We start from the raw sequence: 12,468 nt of genomic DNA, 5'->3' as shown, positions 1-12,468 counted from the left end.
AATAATGCAAGTAATTTTCCATTCATCGAAAGTCCGGACCTAGTAGGTAACTTGAGAAAAGCGAACCCGCGTGCGTCGACACATGGTCCGAAATCGGGCTTTCGAGGCTCATCCCTCAAATTGCCGTTTGCGAGCCGAAAGTTGTCGTGCGACGTTGTCCTACGGCTCTAGGGCCTACATGGTCTTGAAGGACTGTTTCTATTGAGCACTCGTCGGCTCTGGGCCGTGGCCATGGGGCCAAACACCCGCATCGTGAAACGCGGGGCACCAATGGCGTCCCGTCATCCAGAGAGGCATTCTATCCCCGGTCATTTATTCCCAGTCTTGCCGGACTCTGAGGCTTCTCATTTCGTCGTTGTATCTCATCCGGTTTTATTTTTCAACGATTACTTTGATGCGATGACTTTCCGCCTCTCCGTTCACATGACCAGGCCTTGCGGTTCACGACTGCTGCTTGACAGGCTATCGAACAATATCTCTCAATGATATCTCGACTATGACGCATTCTCAAAACCTGGCTGTAGGGAGTGAGTGTGACCCGTTGTCCATCTGCATTAGAACGCTTGTTGGCCGCTGTCTAACGCACCTTCTTGGGGGGCCAGTAGAATACAGGAGCTCGCTGGTGAAGGCACGATGATTGATGAGTGCCGTCAACATCAAGTCGGGAAGATGGCTCTCATTCAACAGGAATTGCGATCTGTATCAGATGTCTGCCAAAGAATGACGCACTCGGCCGATTATGAAGAAAGCATGACGACCAAAAAAAAAGATGCCTTACCTTATTTGTCTGCTCGTCACCTCTGCCTCGGCCCAGGAAGCATCGGTTTCCCAACTCAATGCCCATGCAGTCGTTTTTCCCAACAGAATTACTTTTTTGGACCCAGAAAACATGAACACCTTGCCCAGCGCAAGCAGGACTGTGGCCCAATGGCCCTGGGACATCATCCCACAAGCATGTCATTCCGTCGCCTCAAATAGCTCCGTCACAGACAGCACACCCGAAGACTTGGATGTCTCCTCAATGCCGTACTCAGGCTGTGCAATCCCTAGACCGTTTGTCCAAGTGCCGCTACAGACGCAACTCTCGAGACTGTAGTCGATCGGCTCGGTCGCATTCGCGTCCTCGCGTGAAAAACGTTTCGATACGTCAACGTACGCAAGAGGATCAGCGGCACTTCAGGACTCTGCTTCTACTAGGACGGTGATATTCTACTGTACAGGGAAGGCTACAAGTATGGGCTTATAACTACGTGATACGGCGCCAACATGCCTTTTGGATCGCAGGCAGAGGACAGTTCATGCTGAAGACGATGTGCCGGTTGTATGTCTCAGCTCGGAGATCCCTTACCCCGAAGCCCATCGTCTAGGCAGCGGTTATTGACCGTAAATCATGTAAAGCATAAAGATGTCTGGATTTCGCTGCGGTTCAATGAGATTCATAGCTCTAGAAAAGTTTCTATGTGCTTTCAGTAGCTCTTGATGTTCTATCCTATCTCCCAGTCGTTCCTCTATGCTCATATTGACCATGGCACCTCTAACGCTACGGGGCAAGATATCAGATCTCCACACCCAGCGCCGTACTCAAGAATCGCAAACACGCCTTCAGGAAATTCTGTGCCGCCTCCTCAGTTTGCCAAGCGTCGTTGTACGCCGCCGCAAGATTCAACTGCCCTTGGTGCGATGTAAGGAAGAGTCCAAATCCGTTGCGCATCTCCTCTCCGGTGATCCACGGCCTGCTCACGCTAAACGCACCGAATTTGGACGGCAGCATACCGTCTACACGGCCTAGACTCGACAGAGTCAAGCCTAGCGTTGGAGACGGCGGTGGTCCAAGTCCAGGGCTCTTCTCAACCTTTGGGAGAGTCTGCAGCCAGGCGGTCCAGACAGCGGGGGCAAGTAGTCCATGTTCAGTGTCGTCGGCTACGCGACGATACAAGGCGCGGATCTCCTGCAGAACGTGTTTGAAATCCTCTTTGGAGGACTTCCCGTCTGTCTTCGGGGGGATCACTAGGTCGCAGGCGAAACACGAGCCCGAATGGTAGGCCGTGACGGGATGCTTGCTCGAGTTGTAGGGCGCCGCGCAGAATGGCCTCAGATTGCGCAACAGGTCCCAGCGAAAGTAAAATGTCTCCTTCTTTGCGTCTTCAGGGACAAGATCCCGCAGAACGATAGGAATCACGGCGTTCACGGCGTGAGTGACGGTTGCACCAAGTGTTTTGCAGGCCGCGAGGATGTTTGCCGACGTTTGAGAATCCAAGGTGATGTCAGTTCGCTGATGCCGGCCAGGTGACTGAGCGCCATGTACAAAGGGCGGCGAAAGGTAATGCTTCGGTTCGGGCGCACGCGTCTTGGAGAAGGCGGTATGTTCTGCGGTCATCTGGGCGACTCTTTTCTGTAGAGCTGGTGTGAATTGTTGGGGAACTCCAGCCGCCGCGCGATAAGAAGGACTCAAGTTCTGGGTTTCAGTACGTTGAACTCGGGGGTTACATCTTTGACATCCTGCTCGAAGATGCGAGACGCATGTTCCAACAAATTGTTCAGTAGCAATAGCGTCCCGACGCCATCGACAGTGTCGTGAGGAGCACGAAAGACGAGATCGGGATAGATCGATGCATCGCAACGCGAAGGCGGGTTGATGACGAAAAGCGTCGGCAGGCTGGGCGCTGGCGGATCAGAGTTGGCAAATTCAACACCAGTTTGGCCGTTTGAGATTTCGATAAAAGTTGATGATAGCCACGCCTCCCTTTCAGCATCAATCTGAAGACTGTGGTAGCTCCGCGTGAACCGCTCGGTAGCAAAATCATAATTTACTTCGGAAGCGACCGATGGATGGTCATGGCGGATACGGCACCAGGCCTCTCTCAAAGAGCTGCTGAGATCCTTGTGTGAGCTTGAGGGCACCTGGTTGATCTGCAGCGAGGCGTGTCCAGTTATGGCAAAAGGTCTCCTCCCCTGCGTGTCGTGAGCTCTGGCCGCCTGGGCCCAAAATGTTTCGACCTCATCGATATCTCGGTGCCAGATTCAAGGCGCAACTTCGGCCCAGGCCAGCGATCTCTGAGTAGTGGACATAGTCTGAAAGATCAACGGCAAATTTCGGCGTAAGAGGAATTCTATGATCTCTTTCGAGATTTCCGAGGTTGCAGACACGGTCGTCCTCTTTAAATCAGCCGGCCATCCTAGATCACTTAGCCCGTTGGGTTGCGGAATATCTCAACTTGCTGACGCCCTGACTCTTAAGTCCGGATAAGTCGTGAACTTTCTTGCTCGATCTGCATTCAAGCATGTCCGTCCGGGGTTTGGTAGATCTGGATGTGGAAAAGTAATTGCATTAGCGTTATTTCAATCCCGCTGCTTTGCCAGATGGGGATGGTCAGAGCCAATGGCAGGTAGTGCTGTTGGTGCAGGGAAACATGGCCCGCGTTCCGACCAGGAGGACACCGGAGTTAACGATTCTCGACATGCTGGCAGCTGTGGTACTGTGTTTCTGGCATCTCTTCTGCATGTCATGACCAACTTGAAAAGAAAAGAACGGAGCCAACGACATACCCAAGCGAGCACAGGACTCTAGGTTTGGAGTTCGAATCATAAGTGGACAGCGGACAAGGCATAATCCGGGCAGTGCAGGTCACGAAATGTAACCCGAATACGCGGCCGTTGTAACTTCGATTGTTTTCTGGTCGGAGGCAAAGGCCGGGTCGGCCTTCGACCTAATGGTCCTCAACCGCTCCCCCTTACGGTCATCGAGAGCCGGCCGGAATGATGGGGCTCCACCTACCTCATGGCCAGCCGGCGAAGCAGCCGTAGCGAGGGAACACTCTTCGGCTCAATTTTTCGTCACGAGGCAGGTTGTTCCAGGTAGGCGAAAGCGCGCCAATTCGCGGGGCTGTAGACGACTGCGCTTGCGTCACGTTCAAGCCGGCAGATAGATGAAACGGCATCAGGCAGCCAAAGCAACTCTGCGTGCTGAAAGTCTACTATGTAGCTGTAAGTGCCGAAAGCTTTCTTCGAGTCACAGTCCACTGGCAGGCTGCCCAGCCCAACCCACATCCCCGAGACTGGCGAGATTGGGTTTCTCGCAAGTGAAAAATTGCTGTTCTGTGCGGCGGCTGACGACTCAGGCACTCTGGCTCGGGGCCGGGGTCGATCCTCGGCATGACCGCGCCGCATGGCATGTATAACCAGACGGGAGGTCGGACTCAGGTCGGCAAGCCCGGAGGTCCGTTCGTTCCTGTTGGTCGTGTTCGAAGTAGTTTGTGACGCGTGGCATCCGGGAATCGCGGACGGTTTTCAAGGCCTTCCTTCCACTGCTGTGCCGGCAACGTGACGGATCCCGTATTGCGCTCCGTCACGTGGATGGTGAAGGATGAAAGGAGAGTCACACAGGGGCTGTGTCTGAACTAGGCCTGCGTTGGGTGAGGTCATAAGTCTTACATTGCGAGCCCACGAGCCACGTCGGACAAAGTTGATGGTTCGTCGGCCTGGCGTACGGTAGCTGGAAATAGAACCAGCTACGCATTGGGGGATGGGATGAGTGGGTACATTACGGCTGAGATGATATACCAAAGATTGACGATGGACCCTTTCGAGTGAGGCAATGAAGAAGCGACGAACCCACGACGATGAATGGCAAGGCGGAGAGGACAGGATCACTAAGCTGCCGTTCTAGGGCTGAGACTGCTAGGCACCGGCCAGAAACATCAAAATGGCACTGTAGCACTGCACTATTGTGGTGTGGCTTGAGGGCGTCACCCGCGGCGAGTGCGATGACGTGGCACAGTGCAGTGCAGGCGAATGCGCACAGGACACCCGCTGGCTCGGCAAAGACAACCTAATTTCAGGGCCTTCAGCGCGCCAAGTCATGTCCTTCAGGGGCCGAAGGGTTGGTTCTTCAGGGGCTGCTCAGACCCCGAAATATCCTACCCCCCAAAGCCCTGGGAACCCTGGCCTGGTTAGGGGCGAGGCGGGACACCGCATCAAAGACAACTCACGAATGGATCGCCCATCCCAGGACCTACCTTGTCTGATTTTTGGCCCAATACATCAGCATCACTGGGGTTGATCGACACGGTTATGTTTGTTTTCTCGGGAGGCGGCTTCAGGCCATGGGACGTTGATCAAATGGCCGCCTATCAAGCGAGGAGCCAGAGGAGGAGTCAGAAGGGGGGGCCGTGATGAGCACAGCCACACTTTCCACGTCGCCCCTTCTCAGATGCCCTGGAGACCTGACCGCCAGATTAGGGAAAGGGGTCGGGTAGGTAGCATCTGTTGCGCCTGCCCACTCTATAAGGCGCGCTAGGTAACGAACAACAGCTGAGCTGACGACGTCTTCGCCATCGGCCCAACCACCACGACCCATCATGACGGCCGTCAACGAACAGCAGACCAAGAGACCACTTGACGAGAGATTGGAATCCAGACGACACTCCAGACGACGTACACCACCATACGCCATACACATGAACCTGACACTCGAATCTTTACAATCCCCTCTTTGACACGTCTTGACTCGCCAGGGCGCCCGCACCCCTCCTCCAACCCCTCCCCCCCAAGCGACACCAAGACTTTATTGCCCATCATCTATTGCTTTACTGCCCCGCCCTGACATTGTTGTTTCGTCTTCCCCGAAATAACGGCCGCGACACACCCAACGAACCTTAATGCAAGGCTGGCGTCTCCGATCGGCAGTGCTTCTTCACTTCTCTGACCTCACTGTTGTATCCCTTCGTTCTTCATATCGTCCCTGTTCGTGCCCTAGTCCCCTCGTTCATAAGTTACGACTGCCCGCCGCTCAGTCACCCTTGCGCTCGTGGCCTTACGACCTTTGACCGGTGCATCTCCAATTCAACCTCTCTCTCTCTCTCTTACACACACACCTCATTTCACGCTTTGGCCTCTCCGATCTGATCCTGCCGAAAGACCCCCACGAGCCGCCTCTTTCACACTCACGCACTGCCAAGTCCGATCTACACGGCAGTCGCCATCGCCTGGGTCCGCAGTCTTCGTAGTTGCCTGCGCAACCTCCCAAGGCTCAACACCGACGGAAGCTAAAGCCTCAGGGTCCTTTCCCTGCATCTCACCTCAACACACCAACGGAACACCGACAGCAATCTTTCTCTCTGGCCGCCACACGACAAACCATGGCCGTCGAGGCTCGCTCCCTCGCCTCACTCAATTTCCTCGCCGCCAATCCTCCTCAGTATCCCGTCAACCCAACCGAGGAGAAACAGGACCCTCTCACCCTATACATCTCCCGTGTGCCGGGCACCCGAGGTGAGCCAGCGTCGTCAGCACGCCGCCACCAACCAGCCGTTCACGTCTCAGACTGATACTTTCTCTCAGACGTCATCCTCTCCACTTCAAAACCTCAAGTCAAGAATGTCACGTCGCATGATGTCGCCAATTCGCTCTACTACATTCACCTCGAGCTCCCTGGTGAAGCGCCGACGCGGAGCATCGACACCCCAAGGTCGAGCATTGAGAGTGGCCGCAGCGCCAATCAGATCAAGAGAAAGCCTCTCCCAGCCGGCGCTCAGATAGCCCCCGCCCGCGACCAGTCACCGGCCAACAGGTCGCCCGTCAGGGACAGCGGCGTAGCTGTCGCTGATTTCCAAGCCAAGCAGCAACGGGCGACAGATGAGATCGACACGCGCAGATGGACAGGCGATGGCAGGACATACTACAGCGTAGAGGATCCATCAGGTGCGCGAGACGACGTGCGAGAAGCTCCATCGCCAGTGGAAGGCCGTCATCCCCTCGACCGGAATTTACCACCTTTACCAGAACGCCCAGCACCTAGGCCGCGCGAGCGAACGCGCTCGCGGTCCCCTTCGCCTATCAAGTACCACAACACCACTGCTACCCCGTACACCCTCCATATCATCCGCCGCGATCCCAACACGGGCCACCAGTGGAACATCGGCCGCGTGTCCTCGTCTCAGCTCGAGACGTCCCTCGATGAGTCCTATTCTTACACCTCATACGACCCTGCCGGCTTGTCGACACAAGACCAACGACGCAAGGCCAATACCCCTCAGCCGGATATCAACATCACACTCGAGACTTCCGGCTACGCAAAGTTCCGCGGCATGCCAAGCCGTCAAAGCCCCGACGCCATCGGCCGCACCTCCGCCTCACCACCACGCGCTGATGACCGCGAACCAGGCTTCAAACGCCTCGTCTTTATGACCTACACCAAGTCGTGGACCGCCGGTATCCGTGAGAAATTGTCTGCCATGAACGACAAGGACGCCCAGCAGCAACAGCAGCCCCGCCACACGCGCACCAAGAGTACCGTCTCAGCAACCTCGGCCACCTCAACAAACTCGGTCGACTCAGACTCGGCCCCCATCACACGACCTGGATTGGGTCTCAGGCCGAAGGGCTACATGTTCGAATCGCCGTGGGGCGGCCTCTGTCAGTTCCGCACCGGTAACGGGGGACGCAGCGTCAAGCTGCGGCACGCCCTTTCCGGACGTTCGGGCGGCTACAACCCTCTTGTACCAGGGACAGCATCCGAGCAGATCGAGGCTGCCGCCGCGATGATCATGGGGGCTGCCGACGTGAGCGAGCTGCGGTTCAACCTGCCGGGCCGCGAGTTATTCCATCAGGGCAAGGAAGAAGCCATGGCACGGAAGCAGGAGATTGCCGGACATCTTGGCAGGCTCATGCGCGGAACCGGGGCTGATGGGGATACCGACGCGTTGGCATTGGGGCGGGAAAAGGCTGGCGGAGGCAACCGCGGGAAGCGAGCCAAGTTGGGCAAGCTGATCGTCAGCGGCGAAGGCATGAAGATGCTAGACCTTGTTGTGGCGGCCAACATTGGTGTCTGGTGGGGAGCCTGGGAAAAGACATTCTGATGATTTGGGCGACGACTTTGATGGATATGAGTGACAGCATGGTTGTTTTGTTTTGGCGCCAAATGAGCCAACGTAGAGGAGCACATGATGTTATAGCGGGCGTTGAACCACATGTTCGGTATTGCATGCCGAGCTAGATAGTAAAGCGTAATGAATGTTGTAACTTACGACCATCTTCATCTCACATGTAACATGGCGAAGCTGACGGCATTACTCATATAATAGCAAGATTTTAGATTACGAACCGCCCAACCTGCGCCAACGCCTCCTAAGACCCATCCATCTAGCATTGACATCATGCGATGCCCAATCACTTTTTTTTAGTAGAGACATACCTCCCACACCTAGCACAAAAAGAAGGTTCCCAGTCATACTTTGACCATTTTTGAGGCTCCGATCCCAACATATAAGGGCGCAACGCGTAGAACAAACCAAATAACAGGCCCCTTTCCTCTACAGCAGGAGCCCAGCGACCATCATCGACACTGTCATGACGCTGATGATATCCACTCGTTTAGCTCCAGCATCTGATGTGCTTGTCTGAATAGGCGGTGCGTTCTGTTTATCGACAGCAAGGTCGGAAATCACGGGCGTGATCGCAGGGGTCGCTTGGGCGGCCTCGCCCGCACCGAGAGCATCAGATGCACGGCTTGGGAGATGGAAGAAGATGCCGTTCTTGCCGGGACAGACGGCCGTGTACAGGGGCATTGTTTCTGCAAAGACTTGGGTTTCGCAGTGCTCGGGTCCGCAAGATGTCGTGGTGTGGGGGATCGTAGCGAACATGGTGCTAGTCACTAGCTCGACGGAACTACCAAGGAAAAGCGTTAGCAAAAAGTCCAGGGGTCAGAGAAGAGCAGGTAGCGTACGAGGTAACCGCTGCCGCGGATGTGAGGCGACTCGTGAAGGTTGGTGTTGGGGCGGCCACCGAGTCGCAGTCAAACTCTAACGCACGCGCCGCGTAGTCGTTGAAGTTGTTACCGTCGATATCACTGTTTGAACTGCCCCTGGTTGCGTCCCATACGGATAGACCTCCAAACCGACGCTTGTCTCTGAGCTGGCAGACCATGTATCTCAACGCAGCATAATCGACATAGCCGCTACCGCCTGCCAGGGGATCTGACAGTACGCCTACAAACAACTCGGCTTCGCCGTTGTACCTGGTCTCCGATAGAACGGTCGACCATGTTTCGTAGAGAGAAGTGATATTATCGGAGGCCTGGCAGCCGGGGTTATTGTAGAACTGAACGAAGAACGCGTCGAAGCGAGCGCCGTAAACGAGTTCTTTCAGCTGAAAGTATCCGTCACCGGTAGGACATTGGGGAGCCACGGATATGTAGTAGCTAGGATTGAGAGTCCGGAGAACATCCACCATCCTGATGTAGGGTGCTTGGTTGTCTGTTGACGCTGGTTTAGCCCGTGGACTTGACGCAGAAGTTCTCTGAGCGTTGGAGACTTACCATACTTGAATTCAATATCAAAGTCGAACCCATCCACAGCAACCCGACCATTCTCGTCAATGTCGAAGGGTCGAGGACCGTCGAAACCGGGATCATAAGGACCAAAGATGGAGTGAAGCTGCTTGGCGAAGGCCTCGGCCTCGTCTTCTTCTAGCACATCATAACCACACGGCGCGCTTTTGCAGTGTCCGCCGACCGACAGTATGATTCTCTTGCCCTTGCTTTGGCAGTATCGGATGTCCTGCTTGATCGTGTCGCAGTTCATGATGAGTGCCGTGTTGCCACCGTTGGCCGGGTTAACGTAGAACTCCTCATCACCGCAATGGGCACCACAATGGCCAGCAAAGTTGATCCCAGGATATCCGTTGCCATATCTTGGTGACTTGTTGACAAAAGACAGCGTGACGGAGGTGACGCCAGTCACATCGCAGTAGCTGGCTAACCGATCGGTCTGGTCGCCAAACTGGCCCCAGTAGATGTTGAGTCCGCCAGAGGTCTTTGCAAGGACGGGGCTTGCTATGACCGCCACGGCTATGACAGCTTTCAGAAACGTCGTAAGCATATTACTGATAACGCCACGACCAATGCAGAGATAGTTGGACTTCGAGCCTCGTCGATGAAACAATATGAAATACCAGAAAGAGTAAGAGGCGACACAAGGAAAGACGTTGAGCAGACAAATCTGGCTACATTGCGAACGCCACCCGAAAGCCAGGGGATTCAGCTGGCTTTTCATCAAGCAGTTTCTCGTTATGCTCACAAAGGAGCTCCATTCGGAAGATTTCTCATCCTCAAATCTGGAAAAGGGTCCGGAAAATCACTGCAACAACCAGGGGGCCTGACATCTAGAGGCTCTGACACGAAGTCTTCTGTAGAGCACTGACCCCGACGTTCGTCCGTCGTCCGTCGCCCTTGGATCAGCTATACATGATACATGTACACCAGCCGCTGCGGTCTAGACGCCAGGGGTACAGCGCATCCCCAGTCTTCAACGGGCTCGACTTCAAGTGCCTGGTCGCTTCTTAGCGGTTTGATGAGAAGGGATTACCTACTTCTTTGAGCCAAGCGTGGGCGGGGGTCCAGCGGGTAACAAGGGTCAGGTTAGACTTTGCGTATACGCGGGAGGCTTTCGCTGAGGATTTGGACCGGTGGCCCTATACGTACGTATAACGAGGTTTCTAGGGGGATGCGGAACATGCGTACATGGTAGCCATTTGCCATGCGACGGTCACATTGCAACGGGCAAGGAAAGGCAGCGATATTTGCCGCCTTGGGGACGTCTTGATGGCAGCAGATCTACCTGTTATTGAACGATGGTAGAAGCGTCCGATGGTACCCTCATCGAGGCGCTGTAGTAGCCCATCTGATGTACTGGATGAACAGCATTCTCGGAGATGCGTTTGAACTGGGTTCCTGGAAGGATCCGACAAAGAACCTGGATACATGCCGACTGCCGATTCAGCCAAGAATAACGAGAGACGGTACTCCATGAGAAATGATAGGTAGCAGGGGCTTCATAGCCATACAGTATGATGGCCACCATCTTGTCGAACGGCTCGTTAACTCAATGGAGACCTGGTTCAACTCCATTTGGACGGTGGTCGATGGACAGGTCGCTCTGTGACAGAAGATCTGTGTCAACATGCCAAGGGAATTGGAAACCGTCCGTGGCGAATGGTGCCGCGCGATGTTGCTTCAATCGATTGTTCTCAAAGCCGTGGGACTGCAGTGACCACGGACATGACCCTCAGTCACTGTGTGTTACTTTGGACCCTTGCCCAGAGAGCTCAGCTGTGGTCTGACATACCTTACTCGGCCGGGACAGGAGGCAACGTGTTTCTGAACAGGGGTTGTTCGAATGTGGACTGGCGACTGACTACCAAACCTTATTCTGATGCGAGATGTCCCTGGGATAGCGCGAATGGCCAGGGCTAGGGGTGATTTGGTGGGCTGTTCTGAGGGTTGATGAACCTTCAGTTTGCCTGCGATGAATCTCCGTGCACTGCTTCCAGTTAGCCTTTGAATCGAATCTTCCATGTATCCACGCGTTTCTGTCACAACGAGGCAGGTCATACTTCTGGCGCACCTGCTTTCTAATATGGAAGACGACCTATTTATGGATAGTCTTGAACTCAATGTCAGGCAGGGGCGTCTGAAAACTGCAGAGCAGTGCGAATGATGCTCGGCCGAGAATAGCAGTTCCAGCGTGCACATCGTCACGGCCGCCGTCAAAGCTTCCGGCTCGGGTCATGATGTGAAGTGATCGATTGGGTTTGTGTTCCTTCGCCTGGTGTTCGCGTCACTATGTCAACCTAGTTATCTCACTTACTTGACATGCGGCACAATGCCTTCATGGCTACCTCATATATGAACACCTTCACTACAATGGGCGGCGGGCGCCTGGGAAGCCCGTGCCCCCCTCCCAGCATCTGGATATGTTGGCGTCAAATTATTGTTTCGGGCTTCAACGCCTTTGGTGGTGGCGCTGCTCGGCCTGCTTCACCGATAAGGGGTTTCCTAGCTGATTAAGCGGCATCCAAATGTCTGTTGGAGATTTGGCGAACGCTAATTCGACATGGGTCCTTTCGGCAATTTTTGTAAATAAATGGTTCTCATATAAATGCTGCAAAATCCTAACCTCGGAGCAAAGAAAAGCATGCCAATGCGTCTGAGACATAAATTTGGGTTACAGATGCTGTGGTCGGTTGGCTGTTGACTCGGAGGGCGGCTGGATGTAAGGCCGTAATTCCATTAATGTTGCATCGCATTCATGGTTGATGCTACCAGTCTCGTGCACGGATGACGACGGCAGACCAATGGAACCATCTCCTGAGTCAGAACATCACCGGTCTGATAAGGATGGGCTGAGAAGCGACACCGAGCGAGACCAAGGAGCAAGAAATAATCAGACACATGAAAGGCAAACATGTTGGAGGATGCTCAGCCGCTCGGGAATTGGATGGTCTTGATGCTCAAGCCGATCATCTAGCCTTTCGATTGTCGACCCGATCCCAACAGTGCGGAACGGAATTATTCAACGTGATGACGGGCAAGGCTGAATCGAAAACAGTCACCCTAACATCACCGCTCAACAAGCCCGAACCGACAATTGACAGCTGATACCGATTTAGCTAGGCCTGAAGGTCTGAGCTTGC

At 54.5% G+C, this 12,468-nt stretch overlaps 4 protein-coding genes across 4 annotated transcripts; 1 reads left to right on the top strand and 3 right to left on the bottom strand.

Moving 5' to 3' along the window:
• Positions 1-1,555: 1,555 nt before the first annotated feature.
• VDAG_09562 (uncharacterized protein) lies at positions 1,556-3,069 on the bottom strand (the record flags this gene model as incomplete). Its single annotated transcript, XM_009658523.1, has 3 exons — positions 1,556-2,392; positions 2,470-2,952; positions 3,034-3,069. 3 exons carry the CDS (start codon positions 3,067-3,069, stop codon positions 1,556-1,558), a joined length of 1,356 nt encoding a protein of 451 aa, XP_009656818.1.
• A 3,068-nt stretch (positions 3,070-6,137) lies between these two features.
• Positions 6,138-7,856, top strand: VDAG_09561 (uncharacterized protein; the record flags this gene model as incomplete). Its single annotated transcript, XM_009658522.1, has 2 exons — positions 6,138-6,270; positions 6,340-7,856. The coding sequence occupies 2 exons, from the start codon at positions 6,138-6,140 to the stop codon at positions 7,854-7,856; spliced, it is 1,650 nt and encodes a 549-aa protein (XP_009656817.1).
• Positions 7,857-8,309: 453 nt separating this feature from the next.
• VDAG_09560 (chitinase) lies at positions 8,310-9,875 on the bottom strand (the record flags this gene model as incomplete). Its single annotated transcript, XM_009658521.1, has 3 exons — positions 8,310-8,664; positions 8,723-9,251; positions 9,314-9,875. 3 exons carry the CDS (start codon positions 9,873-9,875, stop codon positions 8,310-8,312), a joined length of 1,446 nt encoding a protein of 481 aa, XP_009656816.1.
• Positions 9,876-10,599: 724 nt separating this feature from the next.
• VDAG_09559 (uncharacterized protein) lies at positions 10,600-11,772 on the bottom strand. The gene is made up of 4 exons (XM_009658520.1): positions 11,643-11,772; positions 11,389-11,594; positions 11,121-11,315; positions 10,600-11,036 (listed from the first exon to the last, which is right to left on the bottom strand). The coding sequence occupies exon 2, from the start codon at positions 11,562-11,564 to the stop codon at positions 11,424-11,426; it is 141 nt and encodes a 46-aa protein (XP_009656815.1). The 5' UTR covers positions 11,565-11,594; positions 11,643-11,772; the 3' UTR covers positions 10,600-11,036; positions 11,121-11,315; positions 11,389-11,423.
• Between the last annotated feature and the right edge of the window lie 696 nt (positions 11,773-12,468).

The sequence above is a fragment of the Verticillium dahliae genome, genomic scaffold (assembly GCF_000150675.1).
Source record: "Verticillium dahliae VdLs.17 supercont1.26 genomic scaffold, whole genome shotgun sequence".
Classification (NCBI taxonomy): domain Eukaryota; kingdom Fungi; phylum Ascomycota; class Sordariomycetes; order Glomerellales; family Plectosphaerellaceae; genus Verticillium; species Verticillium dahliae.
The sequence above is the reverse complement of the archived record's forward strand: the minus strand, read 5'-3'. Positions and strand labels throughout refer to the sequence as shown.

Bases quoted from the DNA above. Each gene is read 5' to 3' on its own strand.
- VDAG_09559 (XM_009658520.1), bottom strand. From the start codon at position 11,564: ATGACCCGAGCCGGAAGCTTTGACGGCGGCCGTGACGATGTGCACGCT.